Source organism: Pangasianodon hypophthalmus, chromosome 10, assembly GCF_027358585.1.
Source record: "Pangasianodon hypophthalmus isolate fPanHyp1 chromosome 10, fPanHyp1.pri, whole genome shotgun sequence".
Lineage (NCBI taxonomy): Eukaryota > Metazoa > Chordata > Actinopteri > Siluriformes > Pangasiidae > Pangasianodon > Pangasianodon hypophthalmus.
This window is the reverse complement of record NC_069719.1, coordinates 17,339,825-17,360,601: the sequence shown is the minus strand read 5'-3', so window position 1 is coordinate 17,360,601 and position 20,777 is coordinate 17,339,825. Positions and strand designations below refer to the sequence as shown.

Here is a 20,777-nt window from a genome sequence, read left to right as displayed (position 1 = left end):
ATCGGGTCTGAGTAAAGACTACATGTTCTTTAGATGGTAATGGACTTCTGTCACCTCCACACTATGAATGTTTTTAAAATCCATTTTAACAAAAGCAGCTTCGTGATTTCAAATGTAATGAAACTACTTGCAGACACAAAAGTGTTCATTAATTTGCACATTAACAAATATGTCACTGAAAGCCTACCAACAGCAGAGATTTCACAATAAATGATTTGTATTGAGAACCACATCTTGATAGCTCACAAATATGCCCTAAAGCATACTGGAATCATTTCTAAAGTCCAATAAAGTGCTTACAAGTACAAACGCACTCTAAGACATGAATCACTACATTTTTCACATTCTTTCTTCAAAGAGCTCAGGAGCTGTCTGTGAAATTCTCCAGTGTGGAAAAAGTCTAGCATTGATATTACTGCAATATTAACAATGATGTACAAAATGAATGTACTGAAAATGCACTCCAGGGATGAAAAGATTTGCAAGCGCAATACTTTTCCAAAGCAGAGCACAGAGTAAATTATAACACCCACAATCTTTAATAACAATGGAACAGATACAGTGATGATGTAAATAAATGAAAAAGATAAGACTCAGTGACCAACAAAATACCCCTTAAAATAACAGACAAAACTTTAAGGCATTGCACAGCTCATATTCATATGAACATGCATCAAAAATGCTAATTACCACAGCAAAATTAATATCAACCAAAACAAATGATTTGACAGAAAGGACATCATCTCAAAAAAGAAGGAAAAAAAAAATCTACATTGGTCATAATCTCTTACTCATATGAGCATGTAGATACTCACTGAGACAGAGAGGTGCTGGTCCCGGTGTTTAAGCTCTGGTGCACTAATGTGTCGGACACATCTTACAGACAGTAAGGACTGATAGAGAGCTACAAAGAACTGAAGCTGCTCTTCATTTGAGCAGGTTCTGGAGCATGGCTGTGGCGTAGGTAGGCCGAGCCTGCTTGCTCTCGATGGCGTTCCTTAGATACTGGATCCCACCGCAGCGCTCCCAGATCTCCTCAAACTGGCGCGGTAGAATCTCTGCTCCACGTTTCCGCGTCAGCCCCGTCTCCTCCAGACTCAGCTCACACATCTCCATATCATCCTTTCCTAACAACACAGCACAACACACATTCTTGTACATTTATTCTAGAAAAATTATAACCAAGAACTATGTCAATAGAACTTTTTATTTTATATATCATGTATACCACTTTAAAGGCATGCTGCAACATTTTACAATTGCTGCAACATTTTTTTTATATTTGACATATCACGTACAGTTCTCTTGGAAAGTATTGGAGCGACAAGGCCAATTTTTTTTTTTTTTGGCTATACATTGAAGACATTTGGGTTTGAGATCAGAAGATGAATATGAGATGATAGATCAGAATATCAGCTTTCCTGAATTTTACATCTAGATGTATTAAGTTAGAACATGGCACCTTTTGTTTGAACACACCCATTTTTCAAGTGATCAAAGATATTGGAACATTCGAAGACTTCAAGAGCAGAAATATCGTGGCCATATCACAACATGCAAACCCACTCAACACATAGAAGTAAGAATCAGAAGGCCAGATTGGAATACAGAGATGAGCCACAAAAGTTTTGCAACCAAGACTTTTACCAAAGTGATGGAAAGGACAAAGTGTGGAGAAAGAAAGGATCTACTCATGATCCAAAACATATGAGGTCATCAGTCAAGCATGGTGGAGGTAGTGTCATGGCTTGGGCTTGCATGGCTGCTTCTGGAATGGGCTAACTAATCTTTGTTGATGATGTAACTCATGACGGTAGCAGCAGAATGAATTCACAAGTGTACAGAAACAATCTGTCTGCCAATTTATAGAGAAATGCATCCGATCTAATTGGAAAAATTTCATCATGCAGCAAACAATGACCCAAAATACACTCCCAACACAACAAAGGGGAAAAAGTGGAAGGTTTTAGACTGGCCAAGTCAATCACCAGACCTTATCCCAGTTGAGCATGCATTTCACCTCCTGAAGAGGAGACTGAAGGGAGAAACCAGCAAAACAAACAACAACTGAAAGAAACTGCGGTACAAGCCTGGAAAAGCATCACAAAACAAGAATGCAACAGTTTGGTGATGTCAGTGGGTTGCTGATTTGATGACGTTATTGCAAGCAAGGGATATGCAACCAAATATCTTATCCAAACATAGTGTTATCCAAAGTGTTACATAATTTACTCTAAGATTATCTGTTCCTATACATTTGCTCACCTAAAAATAGGGTGGACTGCCACCAAAGGTCCAAGTTTCTAACACATCTAGATGTAACTATCAGGAAATGAAAGCTGAAATTCTGGTCTATTGTCTCATATTCAACTTTTGTTTTCAAACCCAAATGTCTTCGGTGTATAGCAAAAACAGAAGAATTGGCCTTGCCACTCCGATACTTTCAGAGGGGACTGTGTGCGATTACCACACACAATAGACATGTTTCCAATTCAGTCAAAACTCATTTGTAATATAACTCTAAGGCTAGCTGCAATCAATGTGTGCAGTGCAGTCAATAAACATTCATGCAAAACACATATGTAGAACCTTTTCACAAATACTTCAGTCTGAGGTATATGTAAATTAAACTCTTAATTTGTGTAATTCAACCTTTCAGAGGTAGGTTTTCTTTTTCCACAGAGTTTATGCATTTATGACTACTCAGTGTAAAGACAAAAACACAGAAGTGCCTCAGGTTCTGCCTGATCTCACATGAATACCACAAAACTTTACGGAAAGCATAAGTAACCAATATTATTTTTTATTGTATTGTACCTGTTCGAAATTGGAGAAAACGACAAATATAGCATTGGTAAGACATTATTTCATGTCTGTCATCCCGAGTCTTTTATTGCTAGAGTTTAATTGTACAGTCAGCTTCAGAATTATTGTCACGCTTGGTAAAAATGGGTTTAAGAAGTGTCTGAAATTAATCAAAGGTCACAATTATTGACACCCCTGAATTTAGTAGTTTGTGCAACATAACAGCACTGAGTATTCTTGATGAGATTGACAACACACAATAAATAACTCCAAATCCTCCTAGATCCTCTTTTGTGTACTCTCCTCTTCATTCATTTCATTTAAAATCTCCTGCTACTTCATGGAGTCTGTGATGCCATGTATCCTAACACTATTTTTCATGGCTTATGGAGGTAAAACTCCCCAAAATCACATATCCCCCACCATACTTAACAGTGAGGATTATGTTCTTTTCTGTGTAACCTTCCTTCTTGAGCTCTATTTATGTCTCATCGGAAACCAGTTCCAGTCAAAGTTCCATTACTCCAGGCACTTATGTTTGTGGTTAGATGAATCAAAAGGCTTTCTTCTAGCATTCCTTCCAAACAGTGTATTGGCATGGAATTGGTGTCTATCTGTAGATCCAGAGACATGGTGAACCCAAAATTCTATGTTCTGCAAATCTACAATCGTGATCCTTAGAGAAGTGTTAGCCTCTTTATCCTCACTCTTCACTGTGGGTGTGTCCTTTTCTAGGCAGGTTCATTATAACTCATTTTATTTTAAACTTAATTCTTATTCTAACAGTGGATATGGGCATTTTCAAGTGTATAGGTATTTTTATAGCCAGTGCCTGATTTATACAGTTTAACACACTTTTGTCTCATTTCATTTGTATCTCTAATCTTCCCCATGTTGACAAATGGCTAAGGGATTTTGGTCTCTGTATTACCTCATATTAATACCCCAGAGAATCAGGAAGTCATGCGTTACTGCTTAAGGGTTCCTAACCACTCAGGTTAACTTAAATAAATGGCAACAGACTGTTAACAAATAAGGTTAATAATATAAATACTAATATGCTTCAGTTAAATTTTGTTCATAAGAATTTCTAGTGGTGCCACTAATTGTGACATATGTTGTTTCTGTCATATTTTCAGTGAGAGATTAAGTTAACTTACCACAGACATTATTCCATAAACTTTTTACCCATTGTTACAAAGGTTGACAATTGTTTCAGAGCTGACACTAATATAGCTGTTTGTTTAAAATTTTATTAGCAGAACTCAACGACTACCTGATTCAATTGTAAGTGAGTTTTGAGTAAACAGTTTTCCATTCTTTTCTTAGTACAGGCAAACATATCAAAATTCTTGTCTGTGGTAATTACTACAGATGTGGAGATATTAGATTACTAATAGCTTTCTAATAAGATTTTCCAAGTGCAGACTACACCTTCAACTAAACGCCATAAAGAGTGATTGTGGAATTGTTATTGTGTGTGGGGTTGGGGTGTCTGGAAAGTTTCTGCTTTGAGCTGAGTAAGAATTGTTGAATGGTAGAGAGGAGACAGGGAGGAGGTAGATGCAGAAAATATATCGTGTGTAGAAAAAAGTGAGAGATGGAAATTTATACAAAGTTAACTATGGAGAAGGTGTAGCTTTAGGCATGGTCTTTCTCACAAACTTCAGTTGTTTCAAAACTCATTATGCGTAGAGGTTAGGTTTGAAAATGCCCAATTATTCCTCTAAGTACTGGAAACCTTGACTACCTGCTACCAGTAGAATAGGCTGTTTGTCTGGGTGCAGCTCCATTTGCCTTGCGATCCAGGGGCCGTCGAAATGAGCGTACCACCAGCCCTTCTTCTTATTCTGTGGGTCTTTATACTGGTCTGCGGGGCGGATGAAAGGGATGCGAAAGTAACGCTGTTGCCGATTCACAGCAATCTCCTGCTGCCGGGTAGGAAGAGGAGGAGCCGGGTTCTGCTGGGCTGGAATGACATCACCAATAAATTAGAAAGTGTATACAAGCAAGACAAAGTAGAATACCATAAAAAATATTTTAAAAAAACTACTGGTTCTGATCTCTATTTGAAGTGGCCTTTATGAATAAAAGATTCAAGAGAGAGTAATGACTAACAGCAAGCCAGCACCTGATTCAATCAGAGAAATAACACTAGCTCTAAATATCTGATGGAAAATACAATCTGTTTGATGTAAGAGTTTGCCTGAGAATGTGAGGATATGCATGCTGGCAAGAACAACAAAAGACATATAGATCTAACAAAGCAGTTTGTTTTATGCAGGTGAACATGTCACCTGTAGAAAGCAACTGTCAAGAAATAAAACAGGGCACCATGCCTTATAAGATGAAATATCACAACGAATTTTAATTCCCTGGAAACACCAGTGTATTCTGTGATAATTGCTTTTAACTGTGTGCTTAACCACATCAGGAAAGTTAATCAAGAGCTAAGTGGCTCATTAAAGCCTGGGGAAATAACAGAACAATCTGGTTCACCTGTGGTGTGCTCCAGCAACACATACACAATACATACGTACACAACACTGTATGGTGGAATATGCATCCTCAAAAGCTGTGCACTACAGGAATGACATTTTGCTTTCACAAAGGAACTTTTTAAAAAACTCAGTAAGTGAACAGTACAACATTATCATTCTGAGAATCTTGATATACGTGCTGTACCCACTGTGTATAAACTGTGTGCAACAGTTTTATATTACCATAGTCTGTGACAGATTTGGGAGCTCTCTGCTCAGTCTCAGTGTTGCGCTTCTTGTTCTTTGACTTCCAGGCATGGTAGACCTTTAAACGACGATGAAACTCCTCTCTGCATGCTGCCAGTAGTTCTATATCTACAATTTGGATTAAACAAAATGACATAGTATTTATTGCTTTACTATCATGCACACGATAAAATTCTGTCAATAAAGAGCAAAGAACTAAAAAATTAATTGACCATGTTCTTATTTTGAATAGGAACATATATTTTCTACAAATCTCACACCATACCAAAATGTATTTTTTCCCCAAAAAAATCTCTGCTGGCAGTAAAATGTGAGAGAAGCGATCAGAAAGAGTCCCTATTCTTACCACAGGAGGTGTTGATAGCATCTCGAAGCTCTGCATATTTCCATTTGCTCAGGTCGTACTTCTTCACCCCAGTGGCTGCTTTGCTGGCTTGTACTTGCGGACCCCTGAAAGCACAGAATCAAACTCATTTACACAGTAAAATAGGCAGATGAGCTGCTTTTTCACAGGAAATGTATAAAGAAACATTGATCAGATTAAATAGGCTCTGGGTGAAAAAGCCTCAGTTTGAAACTTCATAATAAAGATACAGCTGTCTATTGTTTACTGAGAAAATCAGGGCATGCCTTTGCAATGGTGAGCTAGTGGGTAGCTAGTTCAGGCAGTGAAAGCACTACTGTTAGGAAAGCATAAAAAGCTGCAAGAACAAAGAGAAAGCTTGTGAATGTACGTGGGATTTAGCAATAAGATAAGGATCATGCCAGTCCTTTCTTACAGCTCAATCAAAGTCAGGATTTACCACTTATTAACTGGAGCTACTCTCAGTTCAAACAGGTTCTATGGCACTCCAAACCAGAATCCAATTCATAATCCCATTCATCTTACTATACCTGGCCTCTGGAGGAACTGCAAACTGTGTCAAAGGTACAGTCGGGAGAATATGTCCAAAGAGCCAATAAGTCAGTAAGGAAAAGTAAAACAGATGGGCATACAATAAAAGCAGTGAGAGGTGTTCTTGGTGCCGTGCTCTAATCATTTTTGAGGTATAGGTTAGACCAGAAAGTTGCTGAGGTTTTGCTTTCAATTGGCATACTATCAGTATGCTTATGTGATTTAGACCAATGTATACAAAAACCCTGAGATGAAAATGTTTGTCATGAATAATTTTTTGGGAGATGAATAGAGATTGATTACAGTTCATAGTGACAGTCACTATTCCTGCAGTCTCAGCAGGAAACTTTAATACTTAGGTAAAGGTAATCGGAATCATAATTCCTCAGAAGCTTTTTTAATTAAGTGGCTCAGTTCGGAATTTAGGAGCAACATTCTATAAAGAGGATTAAATGTATTGATGTGACTCCTTCAGATTGCAGAATAATACCAGTTTATAAAAATGATATGGCATTTTATGTTGTTTTAATACATTCATAAAAAGTCTAAATTGTTTGTCTAAAAACAAGAAAAAAGTAGCAAAGTGTTAGTCTGGGTTCCATTGTTTGTTTATGTGAGCATGTTGCACAGAAGCTGCGACACACACTGTCACACACACACAATTTTGTGGACATGCCTTTTGACTCTTGACAGCTGTTAGTAGTAAAGCTGCTTAGCTCAGGCTGTCTCACTGCTTAACCCACATAGGTGTCAGCGAGTGTCATGCACAAATGCACATGCACAAATAAATTTATGAGTGGATGACTGAGCACCTCATGCTCCAGCTCTGGAAAAGCAGTTCACATACCAGTCTAGAGAGTTTAAATGTAGCTGAAGTAATCGCATGAGCTACGATGCTTTACAAAGCTTGGGCTCGTAAACAAGCTGATTCAGTTTAGGATTGCAAAATTAAGAGTCCAGCTCTGTAGTAGTGTCCTTGTGGATTCTACATTTGTATAGTGGCTTACTGAGGTATTGACAGTATTGGAAAGTTAAATAAATTAAGTGACCTAAATGATCAAGTGGTCAAACCTGACCTTGGAATAAAATATTATTTGTTTGTGAATAAGCAAATAAAAATGATCTCTCCCATGTAATCATTTAAATGCTCCACTGAATACAGTGAAGGACTGATTAATGAATAAGGGAAGTATATAGGTTAATATCAACCCAGAATTTGCCCATTGTTTATGGCTGCTTTGTAGAAGAAAGTTGCAGTCTAGGTTGGTGAAAGATTTAGAGGAGACGAGAGAACTTGTGAATAGGTTTTTCAGAGTGAGCTGGGGCAGGAAAAGAAGGATTTTTCAGTTTGTCCTAATTATCTCTTATAAAAAGCAACAATCTGTCAAACTGTCAAACAATTACTGGAAAAAGAAATGAGAGAAAAAGTTGTCTGGTTACCTGTGACCAGTGTGAGAAAGTATTGAATATTGGCTTTTTCTTTTCTTTAACAGAAGATTAAAGATGAAGCTGTCTGTGCAGCATGTTTAGCTTCATTCATCACCTGCCTTCACAATGAATAGATACTCTGTAGGTCCGTGTGGCAATTGAGCCAGCAATAGGCTCTCTGGGGGTGGACACAATGTTAGTTTGAATCACAAAGCCAATTTCCTGTCACAAAGCTGTTTACTTGGCTGCAGTTTGGCTTTTTTGTGCTATTTCACAAAAGCAGCAGGGCAACAGGCCTTTTTCATACGAAAATCTCAGTGTGAGAACATCTGTGATGAGTAGAATTTTTGTGGATCTAACATTACCTGACACTAACTTCAGTAGTGACAGGAAAGTGCCGCTGTACATATGTATGTGTTTGTACCTGCGTAGGCTGAGGTCCATCTGAGCCTCATCCTGGATGAGTTCAGCTTCATTCTGAGCTATCCTCATGGCCAGCTCTCTGTCCCTCCTTTCCTGCTCCAGTATTGCTTGCCTCTGAACCTCCTCCTCCCGTTCTAGAGCCAACTGAAGGTCCAGTTCCACCTGCACCACAACACACACACACACACACACACACACACAGTGGCTGAAGTGACCAGTGGTATCTCAGTGGTTAAAGTGATCAGAATATTCAAAATGCAGGTCTGCCACAGAGCCATGGAACAGAAATTGAGCAAGGCCCTTACTGCAGCTATATGGATTGTATTTTGCATTAATTTAAAGGAGATTTGAATAAAATGTCTTCCAAATTAATACAGTAATTACCACACATTGGTGATACTCTGATGCTGTGTTCAGGTATATGATGACCACAGAAGTATATTTCATCCCATTCAACAATTGCATTTTATTTATTAATCTGTTCAAAGAAAAGAACACTCCAGAGGGGAAGACAGATAAAGGGACACGTGGACTGCCCCCTTAAATCCAAGGGTCTTATCATCATGCATCCTATTATCAATAGGGGTGAAATTTGAAAACTAAGATGACAATTTTGGAGCCATTACCTTGTTAAAACATCTATCTATGGCCACGTATTAACCTTAAAATGTCAATTTCAACAACACTAATGCATATTTTACAGTGGTTAGCAGTGCTTATTTGTTTTTAATCCTTACAGGTGGCAATCATTTTTCAAATGATTTTTTTAATTATTTCTGTTGGAGCTAAGTAATTTAATCACCGTGTGTAAAGTTTATTTTATTCAATTATGTTTGCCTATTCTTCTATTGTGAATTTGACTGTATGGTCCTCTTTAAAATAAGGCTTTCCCTGAACCTCCTTCTTAAAAAGAGTTTTAGGCTTTTCCTGAATAACCTCTGAATAACCTCTGACCAGAAGAGTAAGAGATCTGCAATGGGACCCATCAAACAGAACATTTCAGTAATACACGGCTGTAGTTTGAAAGAAGAGCTTCTAAGAAAAGGTAGGAGTGACTGCTTCACTGGGAGCTGACCGAGGGGTCGGCAAGATTTAGACTTCATCTAGACAGTGAGCTTGCAACCTCTTTGGAGTAGTTTCATCAAATCCTTGACTTCAAACACACTGCCGGTGCCAAAACAAAGAAAGTGTTTAACATCCATGACCAAATAAGCGGCCAGGTTGTAGTGGTAGCTCAAAACACAATGCAATTGTTATGAAAGTGAACAGCATACCTAACATGCTCTAAACAAGCTTGCATGAGAGTGACTGGCAGAGTGACTTGCCATGGGACTTGAAATCAGTACTGATTGGAGGACAGAAGTCAAAAAAAAGTCAGGCCAGCAGCAAAAAAAAAAAAAAAAAAATTAATATAGTATAAATCTAAATATGTAATACCTGTAGGATTCGCTCATCCTCTTCCCGCTTCTTCCTCTCCTCCTCTTCCTGCTTCCTCTTCTGCTCCATCTCTGCTTTCCTGTGGTAAGAGAGAATAAGGAGGGCTCACAGCAAAACATATTCCTCTAATTTCATCCTGTTAGGTTTAGCTATTTCCAGCACACCAGATCTCATGAGGCTCTAAATTAATAGCAAAGCTTTTAAAAGGTTTTGTTTTGTTTTGATTATCCAGACTTTTATCTAGTGATATACAGGATAGCACATTTTTTCAGCATTTTATGCCATTTCAAATAATTTTAATGACAGTGGATAATTTTGTTTTTCTTCATTTTTTAATGTCAGTTTATGTCAATTTTTTAATGTCAAGTTATGAAATTCATTAATATGTCATTTTAGTTTATTATAATAATCCTGACCTGTAGGAAGATCCACTGATGCCACACATGCAAATTAAATAATTTAATTATTCAAAATATTAATTCAAATAAACTCAGGATTGTGGTTTCCTAAAAAAAAATTCTGCAAGTAATGCAGAATCACACATTTTTCCATATGGAAGTATATGGAAATGTCACTTCCAAATACTTGGAGCAGTGGGCAGGAAGAAGCCAACAGAGAAGGCAGATAAATGACGAAAGTGCACTGCTTGAAATCAACAAAATGCATTCTTTAGCAAAAAAAAAAAAAAAAAAAACAGATTCACAGAATAATCAAGCAATGACGTGTGACGGGAGAATATGAAAGAGAGATAGGACATTATAATGTAAGCCTCTTCTATAAGCTATAGAACACTGATGATATAAGGCCAGTCATCACCAAATCACCAATTAAATCTAGTTTAACAATTGAGTGAGACTTACATGCGACGGTCATCTTCCTCCTGTTTGCGTAACTGTGCCTCTTCTTCGCGTCTCTTTCTCTCCCTCTCCATTTCCTCCTGGATGTGTTTCAACCGCTCCATCTCCTCCTCTTCCTGCTTCTTCTTCTGCATGGAGGAAAGCAGCTGCTCTGAGCGCTTCACCAGGTCCTCGTATTCCTGTTCAATCTCTGTGCGACTCATCACTGTAGTCTGAGAGATACAGAACACATAAAGACAGACAGGCTTTCAGAGGGAACCCAATTGCAGGGAATATCCAGCATCTCTCATCAACTTGGAGTAAGCAGTGATGTAAAATACACAATTCAGTTGTCACTCATGATGATTTAAACACTTTTGGCTCTTTTCCTCTCTACTGTAAGTCATGACCAGTTCCCACACACTGTCCAAATCTGGTATCACAAACCATTTTTTAAGCCTCCACATGTGTGCTTCCTGCAGAACCCCTGAAACCAGATACCACAACTTTTTATAATGCTACAAATTCATAAAACAAGAGTGTCAGCTCTTCAGTTTAACTATATACATGCTTTCAGATGCCCACCTGTAGCCTAACCTATTGTAAATCAACAGGGGAGAGTAACTTCCCACCCAGACTCCTGGCCATGAATCACTCATTTATTCCAGAATTCATACTCTCCCAGCAAAAGAAGACAACATGGCAGGTTGTGACACTTAGGAGGTTAGCTTGCTTTCATATCCAGCAGGTCCTCATTAATCCAGAGCATCACCTTAGTACTGTCTTACAGAGGGACAGAGAAGTACCAAAGGCACCAGATGCTGTTGTTTTATACAGAGGCAAGCAAGGCAATCAAGTGGAAAAGATTCAGCTCTGGTGTCAATCAGTTGTCACTGAGGTAGTGAGGAGGGCATAGTCTCTGAACCTCACTGCCAATAGTGCACATTTGGCCTGAAACATGAAAGCCTTGTCCCCACAGAGGGAGAGAGAAAAGGTTTAGACAGCAAAAAGTCCACTCTAGCAAAAAGTCTTAAGGGTTTGGGGTGTGCAAAGACTATTAATGGAGAGGAGATACAGCAAGATTACGACTGTAAGCTCCCATGTCATTTATTTCCTAACACTTGGAGTTGGTAAAGCATGAGACTTTTAATCTCAGAATTGTGGCTTTGAGCCTCATGCTGGGCATCAAACCCAGCCACAAGCTGATGGCACAAGCTCACAGTGCCAGTCCCAAGCCTGGATAAAAATGGGAGGGTTGCATCAGAAAGGGCATCTGGCATCAAAAAAAAAATAATAAAAAATTTAAAATGTGGATCATAAACCAGATTTCCATAATGGCAATGGGTGATCCACTGTGGCAACCGCAAATGGGAGCAGCTGAAAGAAGAAGAAGAAAGAAGAAGGAGGCCAGTCAAATTATCCCAGTGTTCCATCATGCTCATTGGAAGGAGTCTCTGGTCGTATGTACGTTGTGTTGTGTTATGCTTAGACATCAAGTACAAAAGGCAACCTAAGTCTGATCAACATCTGCTTTTATGCTAGGTTACTTTATTTTGCTATAATTTATGAGCTGCTTAAGATCTTTCAGTTGTCTCTACATTGAAGCTAACTGGAGTAAAACAGGGATCTATGCTGTGATCTGAGCAATTCTACATTGTGCTGTAAAATAATACAGCACAAAGATAAGAAGATTGCAGCAGGAGCTTGAGACAACAGTCCATGCATAGCAACTTTAGTTTATCTTCACCAGTCCATGGAATGACTGGCGCCTGTTGTATTATGAATGGCAAACTGACACCAGGCTTCCAAGTCACTAAAAGACAACACGTCACACCACAATGTGCCTTGTCCTAGATTAAAAGATTTCATCAATCTAGTAAGCACTTAATGTGGTAGTTTTTAAAGCATAATGTTTAATCAACCTCACCTTAATCTTGGTCATGAGGGAGCTGATGGATGTGGCCAGCTCCTGAATCTGCTTGCTCATCTCCAGCTTGCCCTCTTTCAGACCGCTCACAGCCTCATTAAACTTTTCCATTCTCTTCTTCAGATTCTGAACCTTTACCAGACCGTCAATACTGCAATGCAACAGAAAATCCACATCAGTCATAAAGACATATAAAGTAGCAGGATGGATGTAAACAAACAAAATCTACTGGTACACATGGTTCATGAATGATGAGGTGGTTTGAAAGCGTGAAAACTGGCACCCACCGTGGCTTATGTCTCCTCTTGCACAACCACATGCGAACCGTTTTCTGAATTTTAATGCAGGCGCTGGCCCTGTACTTGATTTTATTCTTCACTGCGGGAGAAGGGGGAAAGGACAGGGAGAATACATTTTCTCATTTAGAAGGACAATTATGGAGCAGAGGCAAGTCTTTTACTTCACAAATGCCCTGTTGAGAGTTCCCGTCAAGCAAGAGATGATCAATAAAAAAAACCAATGTTTTCATTGCTGTAACATTTTCAAGAACACAGAACCTTTTTCAGGAGCTCAAGAAATTTAAATGTGTTTCTATCAGAGGACCTAGGGGTGATTTTATTATCTGGGCTGTAGTTCCAGAAAGCTTTTCAGTTTCTTGGCCTTTTATGCAGACCAGCAACTACTGAGATGGAGCTTGCCACACTGTCACTCATGGGTGAAAGGTCATCCAATTTTTAATCTTTTTAAAGACCTGCCTATAGCTAACAAGCAATTACTAAAGCTTGTTAATATCACCAATGGTGCATGACCAGAAAATGTATCTGAAGATTATTTTGCAGACAGCATCCCAGTGAAAACTCACATTTAATGACAGACAGTCCACACCACTGGACCTTCTTCCATCGGCTGCACACCAGCCACTTGTTGACCCTCTGGACCAGCTCTGCCAAGTGGTCTGGGTCAGATCTCATGATCTGGTCAAACTCTGCAAACTGAGATGCACACGGCAGTCACCTTTGTGTTAATACTGCAGTCTCTGATGACAAAGACGACTGAAGTGTTAGCTTTGACTATTTATTCCAGTCGTACACAGAGGATACTCACCTTTCCAGGGCGAAAAAACACCTTTGTCAGTCCAAACTTGTAATCACTGTCATTAAGCCCCAGTGCTTTAAAGAGAGCCTGCAGTGGACACATGCCATGCGAAATGGTCAGAGACAGAAAGCCCTAAAGAGAAAGAAAAAAGCAAATGTAGCATTAAAGAGAAAGACTTACCTTACAGAAGAGGCGAGGGTCGAGTCTGGCAAGCTTACCCGGCAGGTATTGCTTATACATATTATACAGCTCATGGAAAGGGGCTCGGGAAGGAAATCCCCCCTGCATCAGATCCAGTACTGAAACCATTCCTGGGAATAGCATAGAAAAACAAGGAAAAACAAACCAAGGGGTTAATATGAACCAATTTGTTGTTCACAAAATGTTTTGTTTCCTACACTATATGCTTAGTTATGTCAAAGAAAGCAAAACTAAGAATTCCACATTATGAATCTGGAAGCTTTTTTTCCATAAGGTTAGCGAAAGTAATGAGCCTTTGCATATGCACAGTGTCTACTTATAGCTTGTTCGCCACACTCATTCTCTAGAGCTACTTTGTGCAGGTCTTAAGTGCACCAACCATTATTGCTGGCTAAGAAAGACCAAGTGTTGCAAACGCAGGCTATGACATGTGAAAAAGCTCATTAACAAAGCCCTTCCAGGCTAAGACCACCCCAGGAAGATAATGAAAAACAATCACTGCTCTTCACATTTAATGCATCTACTCAGTGGGCAATATATACATTCTGAAAAACAAGCGTGGAGATTGATGAGCTGTGTTTAGTGGTGCCATATATTTTAAGTCAAACATTTGAAGCTATACTGCTAATGTGAAGAAAAGCATGAACCTTAAGCAAAATCCAGGCAAGAACAAATCAAAACAAATGGATGCCTAAAACACCAAGGACACTGTGTGTTGCATGTGTATCTGGATGCACACAAGCACTCATACCAGAACACTGCAGCTGGGACAGAATCTGTGCTCCTTCAAACTGGTGGCTCACCATCTTCAGATTGGGCTTCACACAGCGGATGAAGCTGGATCCCTTTGAAAATATAATCAACAATTTAGATAATAGTTAGCTTATGCATTGTGTATAAGTGGTGTGTTCTTAAAAAATAAAAAAAAAATATATATATATATATATATATATATATATATATATATATATATATATATATATATATATATATATTTATTTTTTATCCAACTTCTGAATTGGACTAGGAAGTACATCTCCCTACCCTGGGATGTTTCACCCAGTCTTAGCCAGGGATTAATGACAATGTAAATGAAAAACTTGACGTCATGCACTGTTGGCTGACAGTATAGAATAATAATTCCAAAGAATAGAATGGGATACTCACTGTGCTGCGAAGTTTTTCTAGTAGAAGAATCAACTGAGTCTATAAAATTCACAGAAAAAGGACACGACTCAGCATTTTGAAGGGAGCATACTATACAAAATGGAGCTTGTCCCATGCAAACTACAATCATAGACAACAGCAGGCACATAAAGCGAGTGGGAAACATGCATCGTGCTAGTGAGCCTACATGTGAACATCTCACTCCTGTGTTGTAGCAGAACCATACCAATAATGTAATGAGAGAGCTAGTATATGAGAATCTGTTACAGTAAGAAATCTCTGGTGTGTTGTAGGATTACAAAGAATTCGAATTGGTGTAAACATTTTCCATTTTCCTTAAGGCCAAGAAAATGTATAAATGACATTAAAACTTTAAATTCAGCACTACAGTGACAATGGAAAAACAATACAGACATCATGAAGCTCTCACACAAACAAGAAGGTGAACTGAGAGCAGAAAGTCAAAGCAGTGGAGGTGGGTAGAGTATGTGATTGGGTTTAGGCTTGTAATGGCGGGGTGAGACATGGTAAACTACACCTCTCTCTGGGTTTGAATTTCTCAGGCCAGTCTTACCCAGTTAAAAGTTTTAGCCTTTCTCCTTTATCTTCTTGTTTCTGCCATTCTATCTTTATATTTAAGACATACAAGTTTTTCTCAAGGATGGAGTCAAAAAACAGGAGAAGGTCTAAGGCGGGGGCAGAAGGAGAGGAGAACAGGGACAGAGGGAAAAATTAGAGAACGAGGTTAAAAGTCAGGAGATCAAGTTCACATTGTCTTCCACAGAAGTTTATCCTACTTTACTAAAAAGCAAGGGAAAACTCTTAGCAGAAACAATTGTTTGCATTTGTGAAGGACCAAAATCCATATTCTATAGCCTTATATGTGTCTATGATAAACCTGGTCATTTCTGATCATTTGAGAAGCATGAATTACCTTGAATTTGTTTCCTACGCTGATGAAGCTGAGTTTGCCAGCCTTCTGCTTGGAGTCCTTTGAGTTTGAGTTGTTCTCAAAGAGATCCCGGACAAATTTGTCCTTCGACTCGCACACAAGGCTCTCCAAAGACATGTGGAGGGCATCATTATTCTTCTCCACAAAACGGGTCTGCTCACACACATACACAGTCAGCATCAAGCAAAGAATGAGGCCATACACATACATTCAATGATTTTCACCATTTCATCTAGAGTTTTTAAAACATTTTTAAAAAAGGAGGTTAGATGAAATGCTTAAAAAAGGGGGGCATGTAAAACTGAAAAAAAGCAAAAGGTAAAAAGAAATACACATCAAAGAAAGTTATATTTTATATTAATAAAATATGTGACCTTGAGACAGACATCAAAATTACAATTGTAGGTTTCAAATAAATAAAAAGTTAAAGTGTGTGTGCTCTAATACAAGACCAAATGTACATACAGTCTCATAGCACACAGCTCCAGCAAAGTGCCTGATGATGAATCCTTCGTCATCCCTTAGGTTCCTGTGGATTGCTAGTTTGGACTTTCTTGGAATCTAAAGAGAAATAATTTATAATTCAAGCTGCATGGTTTTAATCAATTAACATAACTATACTTCAAAGATATGGTCCATGAAAGCATTTTGTGTTGACTACATACAACATAAAAGCAGATGTTAATTAATATCAGCCCACACTTTTTTATCAGCTTTCAGGATTGAAAACAGTTGAAGGCCATAGCTAACCGTGAGACGGAAGTGATCTTTGTGCTTGGTGTGAACAGCCTCAGCAAAGTGCTGGTCACTGGGCTGGGGTAGTCGGTTCTCCTCATCAAGGATGTCCAGAATTCCTACCAGTTTTGCCTCAATGAGGTCTACAGCAGGAAAAACAGCATTATAAAATGCAGCATGCAGCAGAGACAGCACACTGCATTAGCATACGATGACCCAGCTGACCAGATATTATCCAGAGCATGTCCGTCCCAAACAAATTTAATGGAATGAAGGCAAAGCTGGGGAGAGCTTGGCTATATTTGGTATTCAGCACGAGGATATCTATGGGGTGTATTATTCATCAGCAATACATGCAGGTGACCGAGGACCAGACACAGGCACACTCATGTATTTGTATGAGCAGACACCTGTGCTTAAATGAGAGCTGACTGATGAGGGGAAATAGAGCAGAGCCCCCGTGTGTCCATTTGCAAGTCACTAGGATGTGCAATAAGCTGTATTATTAATGGAAGCATTAGCATGGCCTGAGCCTCTGAATGGAAAGCGTCTGTAAGTGCTGTGCCAAGTGCCGAGTCTTGTTAGATGGAGAATTGTTATCTAGGACACAGCTGAATCCTGTGAAGTGCTGCAAATAATGTTAAGCAATAGTTCTTTAATCTCTACAAAACACATTTATGAAGGATCTACCTGAAATGTATTAGTTACTGTGAGCTAAAAAGTACAGGTGTGTGTGGGGGTTTTTTTTGTTTGTTTGTTTCACCAGATATACATTGTAGATAACTGTAGAGCTGATTTCATTCTCTGGCTACTGTTGCCTTCACATCATAGTCTTGGCTATGTGCGTGGCAGCCGAGCCTAAAAGTTTTAATAAGCCCCTGGGAACACTGCAGTAGTGACAGTGTACCAAGAGAATAGGTTATACCTATGTCTATGAAAATCTAGGAAATGCCAACTTTAGTTCCAGAGTCAGCATTAAAAGAAATAGCAACAGCACAAGAAGAATTGGGTCTAGTCAGTTACTTTATAATACCTTACAGTGGTGGGCAAGCAACTTTATAAATGTAGTTAGCTAAGCTATACGTTACTGTACAAAAATGTACAGCTATATTAAAAATATCTTTCAGAGATATGTAGCTAGCTATACTACAGGGCAAACAGCACATGACCTGCATTGTTACATTCACAATTAATGTCACTACTTTTGCCAGATGATTTCCTCTACAATATAATAATACTAATGATAAAGATGATATTATTATTATTAGTAGTAGTAGTATTATTATCATTATCATCATAGGTATGACAAATGAGGTTCTTCATCGCCCTCTGCTCTGTTAGGATTGGTAAATAAGAATACAGCTGACCTAGACCTGAACCTGGCATTGACACTCAGACATTTACATGAATTTCACACTATCCAGAAAATACAGATGACATGTCCTTTTTTTGTTTTTTCTCTCAGGTCCAGTTGACTTATTATCAGCTTAGAACCATATACACAGTATGTGGTGTATGTTAAGCAAATGAAACAATGCAAATGGAACTATTAGTTCAATAAAATAGTTTAGATACTTAAAAACTGATAACTAAAAACTTAAATACTTTTACTAGAGCAAATGCTACTGCTCAAAACTGACACCTATTATATGCATAATATCCTTTGGTATGAAATGGTAGGAAAGTGAAGACTATATGCAGGCTGAATGATACTGACCTATGCAGTCCTGATTATCAACATAATGAACTTCATTCACTCCCAAGCCCTCTTTCTGATACAGTTCTTGCTCCTTAAAAATCACAAGAACAATAGCAATAGTAGTTTTCACAAATCATGGAACAAGTTAAAACTTTTATTTTAAAATTTTGCTTGTATTGCCATAATATTATCCAAATTAACCAAATCAATACAGTTATTTCATACTAAAAATATTGAGTTTATTGACAGACTGACTCACCTCTTTCAGTATGCGCTCATTGAAAAACTGCTGCAACTTTTCATTACAGTAGTTGATGCAGAACTGCTCAAAGCTGTTGTGCTCAAAATACTCTAGAGGTAAACAGGGTAAAATATTTAATAATTTAAAAATTAATATTACCTAAAACCATCCCATAAAACAGAACAATAAAATTAATAATATGCTGGGTGAATGTAATGCAGTTTAAACAGTACAGCACTTTCCAGTTTCTTTTTCTTTGGAGAATGAAAGAATGAGAAAACTAAAAATCACTGCCCTGAAGCAGTAACTCTTACAAAAGTTTACAAAAAAGTTATCTTGTAAATAAATACTTCTTGATGTTAAACTAATTTTCCGTTAACACCAAATTGGCATGCAGATCATTAGGGAGTGCAGGGTACTTCATGTCAGAAAACACAGCCAAAATGTTGACAAACACCACTGCTGCTGTACACACTCACCAAATCCAGCAATGTCCAGCACTCCAATGAAGTTTGAGGAGGTCTCGAAGGGGAAGCACTGGTTGACCCGCGTGACCACATGATCGAAGAGGCGGCTGTAAATGGCCTTGGCTAGTGCATCACGCGCATTGTTGGCCTGTTCCACCTTCAGCGGCACCCTGGAGAACAGCAAAGTGGGCCAGGAGGAGTCAAAATCTGGGCCAGAACTCCTGTTAATGTAAACTCATCAATATACATCACTTCAGCTTTACTTCAACCCATCTCAAAAGCTGTCAGCCACCTCTCCCTTAAAGGCATTCTATCACTGCTAGATAGATAGGCCAACTTCAAAAAGTGAAGGACAAATAATACAAAAACCTACAGCTTAGAATAATACAATTTGAATATTTTCTCTGAACACTATTTTGAACTGAAGAGAAGAGCCTGTGACACTGTGCTGAAACTCTGCTCCAATCTTGACTCTCTTATTTCACCTCCTGAAACCAGTTTGAAGTTATAATGTAGTGTAAGGACTGGAATTAGTGAGTGTTCTTTCTCTTAGCATACCTACTGCTTTCCATAAGAAGCACCTACTTTCAGCTCCCACAACCAAATGAAGCCTTTCTAATGAAGCGTCTCACCGAAACACACATAGTTTTATTTACCAAAACACACATAGTTTTATTATTTTGTTTTTCCTGGTTATCATTTAAGTCTACCTAGTTTATCATGTTCATTGCGAAATTCTTTAAAAATCAAGTTACATTTCTAACTGCAACTTTTAATTTATATGCTTTTTTATCATCTATATTTTTTATCAAAGAATACTTGCTTTTTTCCACCCTCCTTCATAACCACCCTGCATGTTAATGGCAGTTTTGTTGCATGAATGATAAAGGACAGAGCATGGTGATAAATAATCATCTCAGCTCATACAAAATCTGCACAGTTTTAATCAAATCATCACTGGATTTATAAAATCAAATGACTGTTCAACACCTTGTTTATTTTGTATTTATCTGCATTTAATCCAGCATGTTTTTTTTTATTTAAGATGTTTTTATTAAATCCATTTTAATCAGTCAACTTCTATTATTTTGACCTTTTGTTATGATCATTAGGACATGCAGTTGCAATCAACACTACTGAATTTTCAGAAATAAGACAAGTAAATTGTCAGCATCTATAAAAATTTCAGTTACAACATAGCTTTGAACAGAATGTATCTGCCCTGCATCTGTGAGGCCAGTGATGTTTAACTTGATGTTTAACATGTACACAATGCACTATAAATGACCTTTGCTACATGCACTTGTTTGAGCAGAGGGGTCTTGACAGATCCCATAATGCATAGCACTATGTTCAACTGTTCCAGTCCTTTTACTTGAGAGAAGGAGAAGATGAAAGTAAGAAGAATGCTTCACCATATGGGAAAGTGATGATAATATTTTAAGGCGTGAACTGGAATCCGTCACTTCAGTGCTGCTGGAAAATTGCCCCCACTATTCTCCACAGAATATGATATAAACACAACATGGCTGTGCATTTGTTCTCAGCGAAATGAGAGAATATATTACATGCTTGTGAAACCCTAGACCTTCTTACAGACACCTTCTAAAAACATCTGTTCTCAGTTAAATATTAATCGACCAAGCTTCACCACATCATTCAAACAACAGCGGATCGAAGAACTATGAAGAATAAAAAAGATCAAGAAAGTTTTTATATTTA

The 20,777-nt window shown here is 38.2% G+C and overlaps 1 protein-coding gene across 2 annotated transcripts in view; it reads right to left on the bottom strand.

Annotated features, from left to right (window-relative positions):
* Window positions 1-516: 516 nt before the first annotated feature.
* The window catches only part of myo6b (myosin VIb), a 36,658-nt gene continuing 16,397 nt past the window's right edge, over window positions 517-20,777 (bottom strand). For both annotated transcript variants that reach the window (XM_026934320.3, XM_026934319.3), the window contains exons 13-32: window positions 19,068-19,225; window positions 18,607-18,698; window positions 18,366-18,438; window positions 16,664-16,791; window positions 16,379-16,474; window positions 15,896-16,066; window positions 14,962-15,000; window positions 14,546-14,639; window positions 13,774-13,904; window positions 13,603-13,680; window positions 13,361-13,490; window positions 12,786-12,876; window positions 12,499-12,649; window positions 10,596-10,804; window positions 9,736-9,814; window positions 8,300-8,460; window positions 5,899-6,002; window positions 5,529-5,660; window positions 4,556-4,774; window positions 517-1,127 (exon numbers count right to left, since the gene is read on the bottom strand). In XM_026934320.3, coding sequence (XP_026790121.2) covers window positions 928-1,127; window positions 4,556-4,774; window positions 5,529-5,660; window positions 5,899-6,002; window positions 8,300-8,460; window positions 9,736-9,814; window positions 10,596-10,804; window positions 12,499-12,649; window positions 12,786-12,876; window positions 13,361-13,490; window positions 13,603-13,680; window positions 13,774-13,904; window positions 14,546-14,639; window positions 14,962-15,000; window positions 15,896-16,066; window positions 16,379-16,474; window positions 16,664-16,791; window positions 18,366-18,438; window positions 18,607-18,698; window positions 19,068-19,225 — 2,536 coding nt within the window. In that variant the 3' untranslated portion in view covers window positions 517-927. The remainder of the gene's footprint in view (window positions 1,128-4,555; window positions 4,775-5,528; window positions 5,661-5,898; window positions 6,003-8,299; window positions 8,461-9,735; window positions 9,815-10,595; window positions 10,805-12,498; window positions 12,650-12,785; window positions 12,877-13,360; window positions 13,491-13,602; window positions 13,681-13,773; window positions 13,905-14,545; window positions 14,640-14,961; window positions 15,001-15,895; window positions 16,067-16,378; window positions 16,475-16,663; window positions 16,792-18,365; window positions 18,439-18,606; window positions 18,699-19,067; window positions 19,226-20,777) is intronic.